Source organism: Dermacentor andersoni, chromosome 3, assembly GCF_023375885.2.
Source record: "Dermacentor andersoni chromosome 3, qqDerAnde1_hic_scaffold, whole genome shotgun sequence".
Lineage (NCBI taxonomy): Eukaryota > Metazoa > Arthropoda > Arachnida > Ixodida > Ixodidae > Dermacentor > Dermacentor andersoni.
Window position 1 is genome coordinate 14,682,983 of NC_092816.1, and position 22,636 is coordinate 14,705,618.

Below are 22,636 nucleotides of genomic sequence, written 5' to 3' on the forward strand. Positions count from 1 at the left end.
TCTACTATGCGTGTTTCAGCTTTTTAAGTAAATTTCGTGGAACAATCTGGAGACGGATATATCGAATCTCGCTTGCGAGGCAGAAAAGCGATAGAAATAAGTGGGACAGTAATTGTCGCGAGCAGAGGCGGAGACGCTGGGAGTGCCAGGAGCCCTGGCAGGACTAGAGCTGGCCAACAAGAGGTTCGGGCGGCTTGCCTGGCACTACAAGCTGGACCCGGTGGCTGACCTCTGCGAGCGGGGCTTCAACGTCACCGAGTCCCTGGGACGCGTCCTGTCCGGAAAGAGCGGGGACCTCTGGAACCACCCAGACCTGAGGTAGGGCACGACCGCAGCACGTTGACGGTCCTCGGTCGATACAGCTATAGAAAGGCTGAGCAAGTATGGAGTGACTCTGCGTGAAAAAAAAAATTAAGTTCATTAAGCATTTTGAAGCGCATGCTGCAGGTATGTATACAACAGTCACGGAGGCGCGGCTAAAGGCCTGAGTCGAGTTTACACATTTGCGGATCACAGCAGACAACAGAAGGTTAAATACAATCTTAAAGTAAGCGTGTATAAATTCGAGTGTATTTGTCTATCACTGGTAGCAATATTTAAGAATAAAAATGTGTAATAAACGCTTCTATATCATTAAGGCGTATCAAAGGCAGCCAAAGAAATTAGTGCCCTTTTGAAGTCAGGAGCTTTTTCTTTTCTGACCAGAAGCCAGAATCCCTTATAAAGAATTAGAAAAGTAAGCTGGGCTACTTGGTGCATAATCCCGAATTTGGACATTGTTAACTAGCGCTAAAAAGACGCGGAAAGAGAAGAAGCCCACATGACACACTTCAACTGAATTTTCACTACGCTAAAGCATGTACAGAACCTCGAAACAGAATCTGAAACAGAGAAGTAACCTTAGTTTCTGTTACCCCTCCCCCCCGCTTTAACACAGAAGCTATCGGAACAGATCGATGCGCAGGTTATTATCCATATAGGAACACTGTTTCTTGGTAAGATAAAGCGATGGGCTGCTTGCATGCCTATCACCCGCTTTTTTGTACCAAACGCTTCGAATATATACCTGTCAACCTGCCTCTGGAGCCGTCTGAGCTAGGCCGCCTGAAGCGTCTTTCGGCGCGCCCGGGCAGGACTCGAGCCCGCTCATTGAGGGGCCTAAGTCGTACCTTCGAGCACACGCGAACATTATGCATAGCATGGTCCAAGGCATCCTGTGCCAAGCTGAAGTGACACCTGCAAAGAGCTGGCTCTTCGTATACTTTAGCAAAGAAAATAGAAAACAGATGAAATTCTCTCGTTTTTTTTTTTTTTTTTTACAAATACGAGCACTGTTTCCGCTTAAGGAAAAATGAATTATACAAAAAACCGCTCTTGAAAAGATTTCCCTGTTACCGCTTTTGCAATTGCACCATTACCAATCTTGATATTATATTATATTAGCGCTACCGCAAGGTGTGTCTCTTTCTACTTGTTCCTTTATTTTATGCTGTATGCACGAACTCCTACCCAAATCCGGCGTCCCTTAACAGCAACACTGTGTGTCATTTTACTTGCATTGTATCTCGGTTGATTGTAAATGAGTTTCCTGTGCATAGAATATGTGGAGTTTTTGTCCAATAACGTCCAGTGATAGTAGATGCGTAACTTCATGCGAATGTCAGATGTAGATATTTTGTGGCTGTATTTCTTTTGTGTTTGTGAGTGCGCTCTTCCACTGTTGTGATCAGCTGCTGGGCTATACACCGCGGCAGAGGGCGCAGAGTGGCTCTCAAGCTGCAACAACGCATCTTTTTGCCTAGCGTCCTCTCTCCTTGGCTGCTATATATATATATATATATATATATATATATATAGTGTATTGTATTGAACATGAAGTCGTCCACTGTGCTTTTCACGCAGTAATAGTAGCGTGGCCTGTTGGAGGGCTAAAAGTGACAACCCTTTTTTGATGCCAGAATGGTGCGCATTGAAGAGAGAGAGAAGAAGATTTAATGAAGGGAAAAGTGGGGAGGTGAAGGCTTGGAGTGGATGTAGGCAGCACAAAAGTAATGGTTGTCTTGTTGCAGGCATGATGTTCGGCGGTAAAGCTGCACGGTGGACGGTGCATGGTAATACCACTGAGCACTCAACGTGGCTTATCCACAGTAAATTGAGTGAGATATTAGGCAATATACGTTGAGATTGGGTGCTCGTGCGTCGCATGCAGCCACAGTTGCCGCCTTGGATACACACCTGGGAAGGCAGGTTTTCAGTTTGAGGGCGCGAATGTTTGTCCTGCAGGTCTCACCCAGCACAGGCAGACTGTAGCGTACGAAACCAGGAAAAGCGCGTTGTGGAATTGTATCACCGCTCGCATAGGCGTACACCATGGCCTTCCAGCGAGAAATTTTCAGACTTGGGTAATCGTAGTAAGGGCTCTTGGAAAAGTCGCGATCTCCTAGAAAGTCGTCGCAATCTAGTTATATGGGCAATACTTTTATTCTTTATTTCACAATTTAACAACAGCTGTTGTTATTCACCACGCTTGTGTAATGAAAGTGTGCATTGACTCTAGTTTACATAATCATTCATTCGGTCATATTTAGCACAAACCAGGTGGCTGCAGTGTCATCAATGCAATGTGCCCAGGGTGGAGTTCGTGCGCGAAGGAAGTAAGGACGAGCTGCTGCGTGAAGGAGAGACTCTGAAGCGACCGTCGCTGTCCGAGACGCTGCGCCGCGTGGCCAAACTGGGTGCCAAGGAGTTCTACGCAGGCGTCATCTCCAAGCTTGTGCTGCGGGACATCGCAGCCGCAGGTGCCGTCTCCATTTGGATGTGTCTGTCGGCAAACGTGGTTAGCTGTCAAATATAGGCTGCCGGAAACAACGCATTTATTTCCTTACGTCCTTGCGCATTTATTAAACTGCTGCCGGCATAGCTCGCAGCAAACAGTAAAATTAAGAACGCGTCTTTCTGAACAAAGTTCAAGTGACAAGCAGACCAAGTGGTTCGTTATACTTATTTGCACTTCGTTTAAACGGAACAAATAGGACCGCAGTACTCTGCGATGTGATGCATAGAGAGCACAATGGACTGCGCCAGATCGCGTTACAGTACTGCGGTGTGGTGACGCTACTTGCAAACTATCAAAATAGAGACCTCGCCCAGGCAGAATTAAGGTATATAGCGTTACCGCGGGGTCCAGGACCTCAAAGTATTTTACTGTATTCGGGTCATTCTGGAGCAGGAAAAGTTCTCGAAACTTGCTCGTTTTAGTTTTTGGTTCCATTAGAATGCATTTTATAATCGTTCTTTATCTTTCTATAGATTTAACTAGACAAGAGTAGACGCTGTCAAAATCCATCAAGTCACAACGAGCAGGTGTGCGAACTTAAAGGCAGTGTCAGTACCGGTATGTCTTAAGGCGTGAAAAGAATGGAGACGAAGGGACACATAAGCAGGACAATCCTCAACTGATTTTATTCCTTCAGGAAGACAGCAGCATGCGCACTGACGTCACCAGTGGCACAACAGAAACCGTAGTTGGCGGTCGCCCTGTTTTTGTGCGTCTGTTCGTCTCCGTTTCTTCGCGCCTTAATACTTACACTAGTATGCCTGACCAACTAGCTCAAACAAAAGCTATGGTATCAGTATAGCAGTCTTTCATTTTTGCGTCTGTTCTGGTACACCGACCCTCCTGTTCCAGTGAGAGTTTCGCTGTTTCAGAACTTTGATTTACTCGTAGAACCAAACTCCATGTTTAGCATGCCTCCAAAACGGCTGTACAGCACTCTGTGACAATTGTTCGTGGTCACAGGAGGCTTGCTGACCGCCGACGACCTGGCTTCGTACGAGGCTCACGAGTACGGCGCCGCGAACGTGTCGTGCGGCAGCGGCTCGTGGCTGCTCACTTCGGCCGCGCCCAGCGGAGGGCCCGCCTTGGCCATGGCCGGATCCCTGCTGCGCACCCTGGGCCCTCTGATGCGCGCACAGGAGCTGCCCGCGCAGTTCCGCACGCTCGTCGAGGTGTTCAAGCAGAGCCTGGGCCGCCGGCTGGACGCCACGGTCGCCTACTACGAAGGTGCCCAGGTATGCGTCAATTGCAGCACGCGCGCAGTCTCGGCCCGCTCGTCCAGCCGGACACGTACCGTAGGTTTATCGCAGCCTGCGATGCCCAACCCAACCCAACCTAATTCCTAACCGCGCATACCCAGCCACTCTTCTACCACCAAAGTTGCTCATGCGTTCTCTTTCGTTCTTGACAAAGTTATACCTCGGAATTTTGAGAACGGCAGCTCACAGGCAAATGTAATGAAAAAAAAAAAAAAAAAAAACCCGACAGCGTACATCTTTTTATGTTAGGTCCTCTCAGACTGAAATATTAAAAGTGCGAAACAATAACAGGACATTGACCCACGCAAGAGGCCACGTTTCTATCAGAAAGCTTGCCTTCGTGCATACCGTTCGCCGCCAGCGTTTCCCGGCAAACGTTGCAATTACATAAGCTGTTTCCGGGAAGCATGAAAAGCAGTCAGGGGTCTTTGAATACTATCGCGTTCCACTCTTAAAGGCGAAGCTTAAGCGTCCTCCAAATTTTGAACTCCTAATGGCGGAGACAAACTCAATGCGTCATTTCTCACCACTTGAAGCCTCAGAGCGCTCTTCTCTGCACCTCCTGCACTTCGCAGTAGCCAGCTTTGTCTCCGTCACAGTGTATTATGTCGTTGTGTCGCTGTGTCTCTGGTACTTGCTCCGTATACTTGAGACATTGAATGTAGCCCTCGGAAAAACATAATTATTATGTTTTTAATAATAATTATTATTATACTTGTTATCACTTGTTACGCACACACAGCAGCACGAAAAATGAAGATGTGATTAATATTTTGGCATCCTACGCTGTTGGGCGTTTCTGAAGGGTGGAGTGGCGAGCAGCATAATCGATGGCGAGGTGCTACAACCCCTACCCGTTGACGTCAGCCATGCACTCGGCGACCCTGGCGTGCCTGAAGCAGTGGCTGTGGTCGACAACGCGGGGGACATCGTCGTCGTCTCCAGTGAACTTCACGGAGTGTAAGTGCCGCAACTGCTGCTTACGTGCCCTGTCCACTGATCACAGCCGACCCGAAACTCAGACTCGATGCCTCCCTCGGGGAAGGCTCGACGACTTGCGAACATTTTCTGCGCAACGCTTTTAGTCTGCCCTCATGTGTTACATCGCAGCCGAATTTCTGCTTTCTTAGCATTGGTAAGGCGATGCGAAGGACCCACAAATTCCTTCCTCTTACGCAAGGACATCGTTGCTGTGCTACTTCCACCAGTCAGGAGATCTTTAGTCACGCAGACGCTAGTTGGACAAAGTCCAGTTTGGTGTCGACGCGTGCTCTGTTCTACAAAGTTTACTCTCTCTCTCCACATGCGAATGCCTGCGCTGCCATGAAACGAGCTGCCATAAGCGAACTGCTATAAAGAAAACGTAAGGCACCTGCTCACAAATCCAAACACGATAGTGATACACAGGTATATATAATAAAGATGACGATGAAGTTTAGTTTTTGACGGAAACTCGTCTGGTCGGCATGAAACAGGGTGAAAAGGCAGACAAAACACGGGTCACTACGCCGACCAAAGTAAATTTAAAAGAAAAGAAGACGTTTAGGCTCTCACACTGGAGCATTATTCATAGGTAAAAGGAACATATGTGTTCGAGCAATGTGTTAGTCCTATTTAAGCGAACGGCTCGAACACATTCTTTTTTCTTTTACCTTTGAACAAGGCTCCCATGTGGGAGCCGAAACGTCTTCTTTTCTTTTAAATTTGCTTTGGTCGACGCAGTGTCCCGTTTTGTCTGCCTTTTCACCCTATAGATGGTGACTTGAAACGGTGAGCAGTGGTCGAACAATGGATGTCTCTGGAGTTTAGACGTGGAGCTTCGTCTTCGTCGGGACAATGACTGCGTTCCTTGACACCCCGTATGGGCTTACTGTTCCCCATCCACACTGATGGTGGATAATAAGAGGATGCGACAGAAGGGTGAGGGAAGTAAATTTTTTTTGTTCTTTAAGTTGTGCAGATCCCACGCACTAGGGGAATTTGTTATGTGAATTATTTTGCAGGTACTTGGGGGGCTTGCGCACAGCTCAGCTCTTCCCTTCTGTGACTGAAGCTTCCCCCCTGGCTTTTTGCTCTGGCAGTCATTTCCATGCTGAACATTGGAATAAATAAGGTTATTTGATTGTTTTCAAAAAAGGTTATTTTTTTATTTTTTTCACATTCGTTTTAAAACGGCACAACAGGACGAGTGGACGAGGACGGCGTAGAAACACAAAGAACCCATAGCATTAGGTGAATTCGCTTAAAGAAATTGGAGTAATGTACACCGAAAAGCTTAATTGGAGTCCACATATAGAGCATACTACTTCAAAGGGAGCACGCGCAGTAGGAATGCTGCGTAGACTCAGCAGCAATCGATCAGGGTTGCGTCGGCATGTTCTCATGATGATCTATTGCATGTATGTTAGTCCGATAATAGAGTTTGGCTGCGCTTTGCTTTCTGGCATACCTGCATGCAAAATTCGACTTCTGGTTCTATTGGAAAGAGAAGCATTACGATTATGTATTGGGCTTCCTAAGTTTGTCGCTAACAATATCTTATATCAAGAAGAACGCCTGCCTTCTCTTCTCATGCGATTTCATATCCTAACAGTACAAACTTCTCTAAACATGTATGCATCACCACAGAGGAGATCACAATATGTTTTCGTTAATGAAGCACCCTCATTTTTTAACTATCAGTGGTATCGCTCAGGTTGCCGTCAAGTTGTTATCGCTCAAAAACTATTGGACCCATTAAACGTTTACCTATGCGACGTGGTCGTTCTAAATTCCTCGGTTTCAGATGCTAAAATTCAATTTGATGTTATTTTTTCCAAATAATGCTAAACATCTTCCCTATCAATATCTAAATAGTATTCTGGAAGACCACCTTGCACACCTGGATACAAAGAACGTTATAGATACTGATGCTTCCTTCTGTGAAGAAAATACAGGTGTGGGCATTGTATCACTGCATCTAAATTGGTCTTTCTTGATTCGGCTAGCTGACTTCACGCCTATCTTTCAGGTGGAATCACAATCTTAGCTTTACGGAAAATACCATCATCTCTGTCATCAGCCGTAATCGTAATTGATTCAGCCTGTCTGTCTGCTCTTCGTTATCCGCACCCAAATTGTCAGATTCATTAGAAACTTTCTATTCCCTTCTCCAAAGACACTTACGTCTCGTTCGTTTAGTGTGTGTGCCAGTCCACAAAGGTCTAGCTTTAAACGGATATGCAGATGCACTAGTACCCCACGATGGTCGTATAATCCCCATTTTACTTACCTCTGCTTTCATCACTGTGGCACGATTAAGAAAACATGCTACTACAAATAACTGCGCGCAATCACCGTTGGCAAAGACTGATTTCCCGCATCTCAGTTTTCCTTGGAACAACAAATGGTGCTCCTCTAGAAAAAATGAAGTAACGGTTACAAGACTACGGTGCCGAGTCTCCCCATTGAACTTTTACCTCCGCAGGTCTTGTCTGGCTATATCGCCTTTGTGCCCTTTACGCAATGAGAGTGAATCTCTGGAGCACTTCTTTTTGACATGCCACGGTTTTATTATTCAATGGAAAGGATTTCTAGAACAACCCTTCCAAAAGCTTGGCTTGAATTTGACTCTTCCTGTAACTCTTTCCTTTGGGGCTACCGTACAGGGTCACAGCCACAGGAACGTTTGTGAAGCAGCCCTATGCATTTTTCTGTGTGAGACAAAACGAATTGCATGTTAGAATACTTCTCAATACTTATAATGTTCACAAAATTAACAAAATATCTAGATAATTGATTATTCATACCTGTAACAGTAGCCACTGTAAATCCCATTTGCAAGATACTTATTTCATTTCCGCCTAATTTATTCAACAAAAAATGCTAACAGTTCATTCACCGCCCGATTCATGGCCGGTCCCCCAGAGTGGGTTGCGCCATTTCACTAGAAAACAAGAACAAGCTATGATCATGGTGTGATAACCGCAGCGCAGAGCACGGAAGTGCGGAAAGACAAACGTGAGGTTAGCCCAACTCGCCCGCATCGCCATTCTAGTTCATTAGTCATGAACCGACTAAAGCAGACAATTAAGCATTCTCACAGACGTTTAATCCCTGTTGTCGCTTTCGTTTCGCGCTTCTGGTTATTATGCTTTGTTCGGCAGCACGTAGTTTACTGACAGAGCCGGCTCGTGGGCGGCCGACTGCCGCCGTCGAACAGGTTCGGCTCGCACTTCCTGTCCAACTCGACGGGTGTGATATTCAACGGCGCCCTGAGGGAGTTCCCCACGGCCAGCGGTGGCGAGGAGGAGAGCGCCCTGTTCCGGCCTGGGGCGAGAGTGCCCAGTCCGGCGGCGCCCGCGCTGGTTGTCGACGACGCCGGTGACATCCGACTGCTCTTCACCGCTGACGGGCCGGGCAACCAGACTCTCACGGCCGCCATGCAGGTCGGTGGAACATCATACGGGCGTCCTTCACGTATTCGTCGTCGTCGTCATCATCATCGTCAGTAGTAATAAATAGTACAGATAACGACATCCTATACATAATTTGACTTTAAAAGTGTGACTTGCAATTTGAATGTCTACAGCCTGTCAGCCCTGCTCCGGTAGTACTACTGCCTTCTTCATTGTGTTCTTATATCGCTTTTCGCAGTGTACGTCATGTTGTCAGCCATTCATCATTGACTGTTAAAAGCGTCATAGCAGTGTGCCAGACAACGGCCAAATGCCTTTTCCTGGGCACTTGGATAATCGCGGATTCATGTTTTTTATTCATATGATATAAGGAGATGACGCACAATTGAGGCGCCGGCTACTACTTAGCTCTTGAATGGGTCTAACCCACAGCATACAAGCTTCAAGGTTACATGTCAAACAACCTTCTCATGCGAGTACCAGAACTTGTCAAGCGACATTTTCACAGTAACACTATGACGTACAAAATACAGGGTACATACAATATACAATTAAATAGCGACACACTACTTTAGAAGAATGTCTCAAAAATACATATGTTACTGTGGCCTAATGATACAGTCTCTAGTCCGCGGGTCGTGCATACATCGTGTAAGTGCAAATAATACTGTCACCTAACAATGCTGTCTCTAGTCAGTGGGTGGTGCATGCATTCTGTAAATGCATTATCACATAGTCAGAATAGTACAGTCAGCATAACATAATCCACAAACACATACATATATACAACAACATTGAAATAAAAGGAACATTAAAAACGTTAATAACGGCCAACAATTCCGCTGTCATCAGTTCATGCTTTCAAAGCGCTCTTCCGCAGGGCCGTTGTCGGCCAAGGACCCAAAACTTTCTTTAAACTGAAAGGTCTGCGATCTAATGTAATTAGGGTTGATTTAAATCGGCGTCTTGGTGTGTCGTGATGTGGGCAATCTAGAAGGAGGTGATGTGCAGCTTCATCTACAAATCCACAATCACATTCGGGGGTTCCCACACGGCCAATTCTGTGTAAGAAATGTTTTGTGTAGGCAGTGCCTAGCCTTAATCGATGAATAAAAGCTTCATATTTCTGTCTAATGACAATGGAAATTTGAATTCGATAAACGGGCCGATATGATACAAATCAGAGCTCTTAGAATTCTGGTCAAACCTAGTATTTGTACACTTTTGAAAGACGTTGCCCTTATAATGCAGCGTAATTCATTCTTTGATATTGGGAGCTGAACCACATCATCTTTGAGGTGTGCTTGTCGTGCTGCTTCATCGGCTGCTGTGTTGCCAGGAATGTTGCAATGTCCTGCTATCCACTGGAACGCTATTTCATGCTTCGCTTGGCTTGCCTTTGTAAGGTCTTTAAGTGTTTCGTATATCGCTGATTGTTTTTCCTTTTGTGCTGCAGAGTGATGAAATTTTGTTGCACATAGGATTGCGAATAGTTCAACAGTTGTGGACGAAGTCGCACGAGATAACTTAAATGATTCTTGTTTATAGAAGTAATTGAGGTGTGGTATAGAACGAAAGCTGAAGTTGAAGAGGTTGCTGCACTGGAGCCATCTGTATACAAGTAGACGTGTCTGTATCCTGAACGCCACATATATGTCTGGTAAAGTGCAAGCTGTTGAGCAGCTTGAATGTACATGTCTCTTATTCTGACTATCCTCTCTACTGACAATTCGATTTTTGGAAATGTAAGCAGCCATGGAAGATATTCGACGTCGGTGTTCCAAATTCATTTCTTGGCAATATGTGAAGATTTTCTCGAATTTCTTTATGAACATAACTTCTATCTCGTTTCATTATGTCTAGAAACAATGGGTGGCTTTTATGCTGTGTTTGAAGACGAAAATAATGTCTGCATGTTTCTGTAGTTCTCATAACCGGAAACGGTGGTTGGCGAGCCTCAGCTATTACAAGACAGCTAGAAGTCGCTCGTGGTACTCCTAGACATATGCGTAGTCCTCTAGTTAAGTCTTTGATGTCGCTCTTCTGACGTGTGGGAAAGTCCGTGTACGATGGGCGCGGAACACGAATTTTTTTGTCGTATTAATGCATTGTAAACAGTCAGCATGGACGATACTGAACCGCCCCATGATGTTCCTGCAAGTCTGCGAAGTAGTCACTATCGCATTAACCTTCTTATCGAGTTTTTTATGGGAATAGCTGCCTATTAAGTATTATACCAAGAAATCGATGGCGTGCGGTAAACATTAGACGCTGTCCTTCTAGATTAAGAGTGAAACTCTATAACTGCCTCCGAATGAAGGGCAATACAGCTGTCTTTGCATATGATAGAACCATTCCTCTCTCTCTCTCTCTCTCTCTCTCTCTCTCTCTCTCTCTCTCTCTCTCTCTCTCTCTCTATCTATCTATCTATCTATCTATCTATCTATCTATCTATCTATCTATCTATCTATCTATCTATCTATCTATCTATCTCTCAAAAATTGGTTAATGTCATTTACGCCGTGTTGCAATGGCATTTGAAGTAATTGAATATTAGGCTCAGATGTCCAAATGCACACATCATCTGCATACAGTGAGAATCTAATCTGTGATGGCAGTCTTGTTATATCAGCCATGACGCAGTTAAAAAGAAAAGGGCTAGTACGCTTCCCTGTGGTACTCCCTGTTTGAAATCTTTAGCACTCTTTCCCTCACCCGTCTGAACAAATATTTTGCGACCTGATATAAATTCAGAAATCCATCGCAACTACCTGCTTGACATTCCGATTTCTGTCATACTTAGCAGAACATGAACGTGACTAACAGTGTCAAATGCCCTCTTGATGTCTAGGGATACTGCTATCGTCAAGTTTCCACATGTATGTTCGTGTTTCACACAGGTTACTATATCCAGAATTGCATCAATTGTGCAGCACTGTTTTCTAAAACCTGCTAAGTAGTTTGACAACACATCCATGTCATTACACCACCATTGAAGTCGCGCGTCATTCATTTTCTCCATTACTTTGCATAAACAACTTGTCAAACTAACTGGGCGGAAGGGTTCAAGATATAAGGATGTCTTATCCGGTTTTAAAATTGGGATGATTCGAGCCACTTTCCAAGAATCAGGTACAGTTTCTTCCATCCATAGATTATTATAGATCTCTAAGAGCGCATTTGTATCTGTCGGCCCGGTTTCTTAGCGTATTGTACGTAATGCCTTGCGGCCCAACAGCAGACTTTTGGCGACATGATGCAATTGCACACTTAACCTCGCAAGATCTAATGGAGAATGTTGTGCCCAATAGCAAGCACTAATTTTCTGCTTAGCTAGCACTACTGGATTATCAAATTCTGCACATTAATTGTGATGAAAAAGCAGGATTCATTCATTCATTCTCTGCGTGCAGTTCCTGTGGCGGGCGCTGCACACTAACGTGACCCTAAAGCAGGCCATCGACGCCCCTAGGCTTCACCACCCTCTCGTGCCGGACGTTCTGTACGCCGAGTACCAATTCCCAGGGGTACGTGTCAGCTCCACATTCGCACGGCGCTGCATTCGTCTGACTGCGCTCAGCGCTCTGCTCAGAAAAGGCAATGTGTGATGAAGAAACCGTCCCTGGGCTTGAATCCCTTAGCAGCTAGACGCATGTATAGGATCTGAAGAGACACTAAAGAAAAATGCTGAGACGTATTATTCAGGGTATCCAACTGGAACTGAATCGAAAACCGAACAAAAAGAAAACATTTATTTTTGCGCGAACCGGAAATAAACCGGAACGTTGATGTGTTTTTTTTTTTTTTTTTTTCACTCCGCAACCAAAGCGAAAACGAAAATATAACTGTTTTCGGTTCAGGTTCACCACTTTCGCTGGAGCACTGGTGCTTTTCATCCATGCATTGCCTGTACTTGTAGCTCAACTATGCTCTAGCATTTGTAAATGCAGGCAGACTTGTCATATTAGAATGTACAATGCCATTGTTGCGGTTTTCAACATGGATCATCGGGAGGCAGGCATTTTAGCAATATCCTCGCGAGCGTTTGAATTTGGTGAACGTCAAGGAGTTACTCCGTGGTGGGAGACCTATACCATCGCTGAAATGAAGGAGCGCTAGGCGATCGCTTTGGTCACACTAGAAGAAAATCTGAATAGGTACTTAAGTGTTTCCACAGCGGGATTTTTTATAACTGCTTGCGACAATAAAAAACATGCATAACTATTTCTTTTTTCATTCAGTCTTCCCTTTAAGTTAAGGAGTGGCGTCGTGTTGTTGCACAAGACAAATTTATGCTCTCTTTCTGCAATTATTCTTAGATTTGTAGTAATCTTAGGCACCAAACGAACGTGAACCGGTCTAACCAGACTGAACCGTTATTTTTACGATCCGGAATTGAACCGGAAAAAGAAGTCACAGCGCCATCATGAATTTTCCGCACCAGCTCTCAGTGGCGTCACAGATTTTGACTAAGTCTACTCGGGTCTAGTTATTGTTTATCAATAAACAAGAACTGCATTGACATTCTGAGAAGAAAAATAAAACAAGTAATAATTCTAGCAAGTGTCGAGAACTATTGGTGAGCCTAGACATCCGAAATGCAAAATAAAAGATTATTTGAAACTCCCAACTGCATTTCCGAAATCAATTTCTTTGTACTAATCAACCGTTTTGAATTGAATGAACAAAGATAGAGTCGCGAAACAATAATATACCAATCTAAACAAATTTAGCATATCTATTTTGTATCCCTCCTAAGAAACGCGCATGGCAAGCCGCTTTCAGCAAAATACACCGGTGTGGCTTAGTGCAACTTGTTGCACGTTGGCTTGACAGTAATACGCGCTCATCAGCTCAAGCGTTAAATTGGCGATTTCTCCTGCAGCATGAAAGGCACGCACTTCCTGGAGCGATTTCTAGCGTTAATTTGGTTGCATCCTTGATTGAAACATGAATCGTGTTCGCTAGCACGTGTGTTGGTTTTCTCGGTATTATATGGCGTCCCGCAATGCTAGACGTTCGGTTTCCATTTATGTCATTCATCAATTTCAGGTGATCCTCCAGAAGCTGCACACCATGGGCTACCAGCTGGAGACGCTGCGCACCAACTCGTCGATCAGGGGCGTGCAGCGAGACAATGGCACTTATTTGCTCAATCAGGACTACAGAATAGTCTTCTGAACGCGTAGCTTCACGGGTGCTCGCTGGAGAGAAAGCTGGCGCTGCAACAGGCAGTGTTTGGAAGTGCCTATAGCTTTCGGATTGAGGCTTCATTGACTCGCGCACTGTGCTAGGAATCCGAGCCTCCTGCTCAATGTGTTCGGCATGTTTCTTTTTTTTTTTTCTCGCTGTATGCTTCGCATTCGTTGTATACCTTTCTTGGTTTTGCGCTGTCGCCTAGCGGTTGTGCATACATTTTATGACTGCAAGTATCCTTTCACACAATGACTGCTTGGTGGCGCTGCTATCACTACCAAAAAAATCTGCGATTAACACGTTAGTTCGTATTCACTTCTGTAAGAAACGGCGCTGCGTAACACAATGAACAATGAAAGGAGTAAGGAGGCAAGGTGCCAAGCTCTACAGTACATTCAGCTTTCGGACTTAAGGCGCTCGGAATGCACCACTCATCGCTTATGCCGTTGTTTTCTCACTTTCCTTGGTCATTGCATGGTACATACGCTGTCGCCATTATTGTGTAAGGAAATCTGTGAGCGTATAGCCAATCCCTTTTTAACTTTCTCAAGCTAACAGAGTTGAATGAGCAAATGCGCACGGCCTGCAGACGCCGCGCCTTTATGATTACGCCGTTAAGTGTGCGATTTTGGGGGTAATTTCTACCCAAGAAGAAAAGAAAAGCTGTTTCATTAAGATTTTGTTTCTTTCCTCCCTTACTTTTTTTTTTGGGGGGGGGGGGGGGTAGTGATGTTATCAAGAAAGTAACGTTTACCCAGTCATAGGAAATTACGGGCAAAGCCATAAGTCAAGCCCGATGTCACTCGTGTTTTAGATCGTCTCTGTACAAAGCGAGCGGCTATTGAAGAGCCCCTTTGTAACCCAACGTTAGCATGAGAATGTCTTGAGCGATGCACAACACTGCGCAAATTGCTGTCACCGTGTTGTTACAAAGCTTGTGTCGGGCGTGCGTTTAAGCTGTGTAGTGTTCGGCTGTTGGAGGTAAGCCTCAGCACAAAAAGTCGAGATTCTCATCGCAAAGCGCAAACCTCTTCCTTATAGGCTGGTCCTCTTCGTATGCACCAGTTAGAAAGATCAGCACGTGTGACGACTTGTGCCAGTGGCAGCGCGCGCGGTGCTGCAGAGAAGCCGACAAGCGGGAGTGCCGAATCGCTCTCGGATTGGCTTGGTTGGTTGGCGATATGCTCACCGCCAGTGGACTAATTTTATTTGTCGGCAGAGGGTTCGTTGATCCGGGGCAACAGCTTCAGACAGCGCATGTTCCGTTCTTTCGAGTGGTAGTTAACTTTCCACCGAGCTATTCCGAGACCGAACAGAGGCAACAACCCGGCACTTGCGCCTTGGTGAAACTGGGACGCCGCGAGCGGCGATTCGTACCTTGAGGTGCCATTCAGGACGCTGTGAAAATCGCCACCTGTTCGGCTCTGATAGGTTCACCATGTGGTTACGCCCTGCCTGTTTTGCTCAACGCACAAACATGGCAAAATTGGATAACAAGACGGAAACTGACCCAGCGTCCACAATAGCAACCATGGTCACGTGGTGTTAATTGGGCCGCCTTTCAATATTATACTTCTTTGGCGGTTGGAAGAGGACAGGGAGGAGGGCACGGCGACTGTACTGCGCCTCGACGCGTCGGAGGCGCTTACACGCCTATTGCACGTAACGAGCACGGCCAAGCTATGCGCTCCAGGCTATAGCGCGAGTGCACAGTGAATAAGTTTTTGGGCGTCGTTAGTGTTTTTTTATGTTTTGCGACAGAGTTGAAAAGCAGGCTCTGTATGATAGTCAAGCTTTGGCCTACCACGGGGAAGCGCAGCGAAGCTGAAATTACCAGTTAAAAATGCTTATGAGTACTTTGTGAATTTAGGCCGTCTTATTTTCATTTCCATGCAACATTGTCCTTCCTTTGTGAGTTTGCTCACTGAACGCAATGTAAAGAAGTATTGGTGTGTTGATATGTATTCATGTACTTATCATATATAATCATCATTTGCTGTCCAGCTCATGTTGTAACTGCGCATTTATTAACGCTGTAGGCGTTGATAATTTGCTGCTGCACCCAGCAATAACACGCGCCTTAAATATGTGATACGAATTTCTTACTTTTGCAAAATGTTACTTTTGCAAAATACAATGATGGCGCTATCGTGTCGACCTGCTGTATACGTAGGCACACTATAAGGAGAAATCTCGGTTATTATACCTCTCACTTCACACGGCCATTTGACGTCGCATACCTTCCGTTCGCCGATGTGGTCATTTGAGCACCACTATTTTCGTTTCGGAAAAGCCTAGTCGTCCGGTAAGCATTGAGGGAAAGTTCGATGGATAAACTATACGGTGCTTGGACGAAAGTTAAAAGGAGAAAACATCCGATATGTCTCTGATTAAATGTTTAGGCGACATTTCTTTTTATCGTTTCAAAAAACGGGAACTTACGCTAATGCAGATGCGCGTGGAGCACTACATTTCACAACGGGCGAACTATTTCAACCGGCTCTGTCCCCGACGGAGTCCTGTCGCTGATTGTTTGCCTTTCCTTCCGACACGAAATTGCTGCCACGAAAACGAGGCGTGCAATAAGCACACGTCCGTCGTGTATTCGCTGCTCGCATCTGTGCATGTCGCAGGTGCATGGCGCCACTTCCGAGTTTGATTATATGGGCCAGTGCTCCCGACTTGAAGCCGTCGGTAGCCTTTGCTGTTTCCACTTTGGCGTCTCGAGGGAAACCTCTCATTCAGTGAAGTTCGCATATCCGACATAACTTCACGCCTAGCGGGTGTTTCAAATTAAAAATTGTCCCGCCTACAAGCGACACCGGCACGTTACTGAACATCCTTATGCATGCTCTTGCGATAACACAATCGCGTGGCCGCTATGACATGACAGCATTGTCACACGAACGATGGTACTACAGCGGAATAACGTTGTGAGGCAGTGGCACATACCTACTCTGGGGGATTGGCCAAGGACAAGAACAAAGAAGTGTCATATTCATAGGGGTGTTCAAATAGTGAAACTCTGAAATCGAGTCGAATACGAATATCGAATACTTCCTCATTTCTAAATCCAGTGAAATATAAAGCTTGCGTGGAGCCCGTTCGATAAAAAAAAAAAGCTTTTTGCACTATTTGATTGACGCATGTAATACATACGCAACTAGGAGCCCGGTGAACTGATGAGTTTTCAAGGGATAAGTAAATTTTTTCAGTTACCTGACGCTCCATGAAACAGTAATGAAGATAGTAATGAAGTAAGGAAACGGCATGTCACCCGATGCAGCTATAGTGGGTTGCATGCAGAATCACTGCACATGTCCGTAAAAGGAATGCAAACACGATGACAGTGCACCACACAATAAATCGTTTTGCCTAAATTGAAACAACAAATCGGCATATTATGCTGCCAAATATTAGGCATTCTTATTGAACGACTTGAAATTATTGAAATAAAATCATCTGCCCCAGGCATTTGATTAGAAAGTGGAGCCTTCGCTCGACAACGGCATTTCTGCAGAATAATAATATGGAACAGTTTCCCCAAGCATCGGTTTCTCTTCCTGCGAACTTCCCACAGTTCTCGCTGGATTCAAAAAGAAACGAGCATTCGAGAACTTCAAATAGTTAGTTGTCCAATCCAATGCGAATCGAAGAGTAACTATTGTTGAATTCGTATTCGAAATTTCGAAGATTCGCACACCCCTAGTCAAGTTCCTTTTCCTTCGTTTTGGATGGATAGATGGATGGATGCTATGAGCGTCCCCTTCGGAACGGGGGGTGGGTTGCACCACCAAGCTCTTGTTATTTTATTGCCTAATGTCCTACCTATAGATGTTAAAAAGAAATAAAAGAAGAAAACCTACGATGAATTCCCATAACCAAAGTTTCTGAAACCCTATTGTGAACTTTATTTTTGTAAGCCTCCGTTGTTTGTCATTTCCCTACTTCCACCAATCTTCCAATCGCCGCTTACTAATCTTTATTGCGGGCATGTTTACTTTCCCCCTGCTCTCGCTGTACCCAAAGGCTTCAAAGAGGTCAATGATTCCTAAATCGACCGCTGGGCAGATGTCTTAACATTCTAATAAAACATGCTCAATCGTTTCCCTAGCCTTACCGCAGCCAAGCACATGCTTCTTCTTCCTTCTTATATCTCGCTTGATAAGTGCGTGTTCTAAGGCATCCTGATCTCACTTCAAAAAGTAATGGGCTTCCCTTTGAGTTATCATAAATTGTTTCTTTACTGATTTCGTTTTTTCCTCTTAAGTAGATACTCACGGCAGGATTTTCTTTTTTCACTGTCGGCACCCATGATATTATCTCAGCCTCTCTGACTTACCGCTTGATGTTCTTTGTTGCTGTGTTGCTCACCATACAGGCCTAATACTTGCTGGTAAGCTTCCTAGTTCTTTTCCTCCACTGTGAATCAATGATATTCCTGTACAAATACCTGAACACTCTCCCAGACCATTTACTTTCTTCCATATTCCTCAGTCATTCTTCATAATTAATTTTACTGTGAGCTGCACTCACTTGAAAACTTGTCCAGCCCATGTCACCCTGCACGGCTTCATTTGTAGTCCTCCCGTGAGCGCCCAATGCGAGGCGTCCCACTGACCTTTGGTTGCCATCGAGTCCTGATTGTACCCTTGATTTCAAGCAAACAACCGCATTTCCAAATGTAAGTCCGGGAACCATTACACCGTCCCACATACACCAGAGCACCTCGTACCTATTGTATTCGCATAGCGCTCTGTGTTTCATTGTGGCCACATTTATCTTCCCCATTATTGGTATTGTATTTTCCTGTGTTTCCATATATATGTTGCCTTCGCTTATCCATATACCAAGGTATTTATATTCTTTCACGTGGGGTATTTCGTCGCCCTGAATTGACCCTGTCTGTTTACTGTTTTCATTGAATATTATAACACCTGATTTTACAACGCTAAATTTCAGACCTAACTCATCGCCTTACTGTCCACAGTAAGCCAGACGTTGCATATCACTTTGCTTGTTAGCTAGCAACACAATGTCGTCCGCAAAAACAAACCTGGAAGCTGCTGCTCTGCTACTATACCCGGCTGTTTGTATGAGAGATTAAACCCGATATTACTTCCCTCTAGCGCCCTTTCCATCCTCACCATGTATATCATAAACAGCAGTGGGGATAAAGGGAACCCCTGCCTCAGTCACTTGATATCAACTTTCTCCTCGCTCCTCATCCCTTCCCATTCAACACAAATGCTACTTTCAAGGTAAACCTCTCTCAAAAGCTGTAGACAATCGTCGCCTAAGCCTTCCCTTTCCAGAATATTCCACAAAATGTTGCGGTCTACATTGTCATAAGCTCCTGTAATGTCTAAAAAGGCCACATACAACGGTCTCCTTTCTACTCCTGATATTTGAATACACTGAGTAAGGACAAATAAGTTATAATCCAAACGCCTACCTATTCTGAATTCATCCTGAAGTTCTCCCAAAATGCCATTATTCTCTGCCCATGCAGCTTTAACTTAACTTCCTGCATTGCTAACCTGTATATTACCGATGTAATGGTCAACGGTCTATACGAATGAATTCTATCTTTCTCCGCCTTACCTTTATAAATTAAATTCATTCTATTTTGGTGCCAACTGTCTGGTATTCCTCTACCTTTTAGACTTTTTCTACTGCTTTCAACAAAGCTTCCTTACTTTTTGGACCTAGTTCATTTATCAGCCTAACGGGAACCTCGTCTAGTCCTGTGGCTGTACGCTTCGGAATTTTCTCTTCGGCTTTCTTCCAGTTGAAATTTGTCAGCACCAGCTCCTTTTCCATCTGATTCTCTTTCATGCTATTTTTTTTCCTCAATACAACCTCGTCATTGCCTTGGAAAGTTTCGGCTGTTATTTTTCTGGTGTAATTTAATGCCACACGTTCCCTTCCAGTTCGTTTCCGGCTTCGTCTAGGATATGTTGTATTGTTCCACACTTCCTACCTAATAATTTTATATGGTTCCAAAATATTCTAGGTGCGGCCTTCTTTTTCTCACGCATTTCAAACAAACAACGTTCACTTCCAACTTTTACCTTTGCTTGCACCATTATTTAAACCATAGATTTTTTCTCCCGGTATATTTCCCATTTTCTGGCTACTTCACCCTGTGGTAACTGCGCTCTTTTTTTTTTTTTGCCTGCCTGCCTGCCTGCCTGTGCTTTCGATATGGTTTCTGTCGTCCGGCGACCGCTTCTCGTATCTCCCTGTTCCGCCATCTTTTCGGTTTCTTTTTTCCTTTCCAGCGAACATGTTGCTTCTCTTTCCGTATTTCTGTCGTTATTACACTTAGAAGCTCACTATATTTCCACTTTTTGCTTGGCCATTTGCCAAGTTCTTCCTCAATTCTTGTGACTATATTTCTTATTTGTTCAGTGTTCAAATTTGGACTGGCCATTTTGCACTCCTTGCTCTCTTTCCCAAGCGCATATCCCATGTTCAAAATGATGCGTTTATGGCCACTCCCTATGCTGCTATACCCTTCCTCGTCAATGACCATTTCTCTCAACTTATCATGTATTCCTTCTGTCATCAGACAGTGGTCGATTGCTGGTTCCCCGGTTTCCGGTTTTCTTAGTCCACGTGAAGCGTCCCCACGCGGAAACAGACGTCAGCAGTAGACGTGAGTGCCGTGTGTGCGCTGTTTCACATATTTTTTTTTATTCTAAGCACTAAATAGCCTCAAGTTTCGCATTCTGAGTCGTCGCAGTGTCCTATAAAAGCGACCCCTGCCGCTCATAGATAATAACGATGCGTCTGTAGTACATATAAAAGCTATACAAAGGCACTAGCGACGAGTGCACTGAACGAGATTTGGCATTTTGTTCCTGCTGACACACTCCATTCATTTTCACTGCTTTACTTTAGTCTTGAAGCATGGTCATATTGCTTTTTCTTTCCTCTTTACTTCTTATCTTCAACTTACATTTCTACCTCTCCTTCATAAAGTAGGCGTTGTGCTGCAGAATGGAGCGACGACAAGGTCAATTCACGCAATGACAGCGCTAATTTTCTTGTCCCATCTTATTGTTGCGAAATTACCGCGCGTTATTTCCCACCTTGCAACGCGGTGACTTAGACTCGGTGTTCACATTCGAAACAAATCATCGTGGTACTTCTGTTTAACTGACAGGGAGATAAAAAGAGTAATTTCCCAAATGCTACAATACTGCTGCTAATAATATTAGGAGGAAGAAAAGTCGGGATCAGACAACACGCCATTTGTTATTTTCTCTTTATTTTAGAAAATTATTTCATTTTCTTTCTACAACCGTCCGATACATGACCCATCCCCCGCAGTGGGTTGCGCCGTAACACGTACGATTAACCAACCAATCAAAGCTGCAAACGGAATACTGAAAGATATGTGACGTGAGTGCACATATGGATGAGGGATCGACGTTGGGCTAGTTGGTGTTGCATATTTGGACGGGTTAAACAGCGCGTAAGACGACGACAAGTGAAAGAACGACAACACAAGCGCTGGCTTGTTGCCTTGTTGCAATGAAGACAACGTTGTTAGTCGGCGCTTGTGTTGTCGTTCATTCACTTGTCCTCGTCTTACCCGCTGTTTAGCCCGTCCAAATAGGCACATATGGAGTCACTTTAGAAGTTGTAAGCTGGGCGCTTCGAGGGAGGCGTTGTTAGAGGTAAAGGCCGTCTTTATTTGCGAGTAGATATCGTACAAGAACTGTGCGCGCCATGTTCCACGCTGACAACGGCTTTCCTGTTGTTACGAGCCTGTGTCGCACATGTTTGTGTCAAAGCACATTCGGGAAGGAAAGGCAGAACAAAGTCGGTGCTACCGTCTGACAGTGACGGATGCAGTAGTACACACTTTCATACCATTATTGTAACGGCGTTGTAATCAATATGGCATTTGTTGGTACATCTGACGTCATGAGGGTGGGAGGGGGTGTTGTTTTTACAAAGTTATTCTAGCATACATGAGCTGTATTTAGAGTAGCGTAATGTACGAAACGTTGCAACGGTGTGAGTTGCTCCGAAATACCAGCAAGCGCTACGGCGCATGCGCGGATAGCTACTGAAGTCGGCGCATCAGCGCAACGAAGCAGTGAATTACGCATTACACTAAGGTAAAGCGTCCTAATTAATGCCAGAGCGCACTGAATGTCATTTAGGCAAACACTGAAGTACGCCTGGGAGCAGTGACACTACTCTACTTAAGGACATTACAATAACTAAGGCAGCTATCGCCAAAGAGCGCCTGCTAGAGCATATCTAGAACCTTGTGGACTGAGAGATCCGTGCAAGCCAACGAACAAAAAAGTATAAGAAAAAAATTTAAATCATGGCCCCAGATTGGTAGAAGCATGTACGTGATATTATTTAAGCCTAAAGTACACTTAAATAACTATAGATTAGAGTATAAGTGCTGTCTTTATGAAATCAAAATGGAATCATGTATAATACGTACTGAAAGTATTAGTTTGCCGAATTTGCTGATAATTATATGTTAACGTGTACTGCGCCAGCTAGGAACATATATGTAACCAGATTTTCAGTTTACTATCTAAGTATTGCATATTCTTGTTTATTTGCGCAAAGTTATTAATAAATGGTTATATGACCACTCTTGCTTTTTGTTTGTTTAATCCAGTCTCACGCCCCTCTAGTAGCGGGCTGTCAATTACGATCCATGTGGAGCTCGATTGAGAAAGGAGGAAAAGGAAAAAGCACCATGCCATCATCATCATTAATTGGTTGAGCCAGGCATCGGATCGTTCAATGCTATTTTTGTTTCATATTTGTAAAATACCTTACAATTAAGGCCCCTACATGGGGCATTGCATGAGTAAGGGGGGCATAGGACCAAGTAAGCACATATAGGTGAACGCATCAGGTGAACATTGGTCAGACCAGTCCCAATCGTAGCAGTGCCCCTCTTC

The 22,636-nt window shown here is 44.6% G+C and overlaps 1 protein-coding gene across 1 annotated transcript in view; it reads left to right on the forward strand.

Moving 5' to 3' along the window:
• The window catches only part of LOC126520892 (scoloptoxin SSD14-like), a 97,628-nt gene extending 75,308 nt beyond the window's left edge, over positions 1–22,320 (forward strand). The window contains exons 6-12 of the mRNA XM_050169693.2: positions 126–318; positions 2,632–2,798; positions 3,800–4,071; positions 4,901–5,055; positions 8,297–8,522; positions 11,906–12,019; positions 13,545–22,320. Coding sequence (XP_050025650.1) covers positions 126–318; positions 2,632–2,798; positions 3,800–4,071; positions 4,901–5,055; positions 8,297–8,522; positions 11,906–12,019; positions 13,545–13,673 — 1,256 coding nt within the window. The 3' untranslated portion in view covers positions 13,674–22,320. The remainder of the gene's footprint in view (positions 1–125; positions 319–2,631; positions 2,799–3,799; positions 4,072–4,900; positions 5,056–8,296; positions 8,523–11,905; positions 12,020–13,544) is intronic.
• Positions 22,321–22,636: the final 316 nt, after the last annotated feature.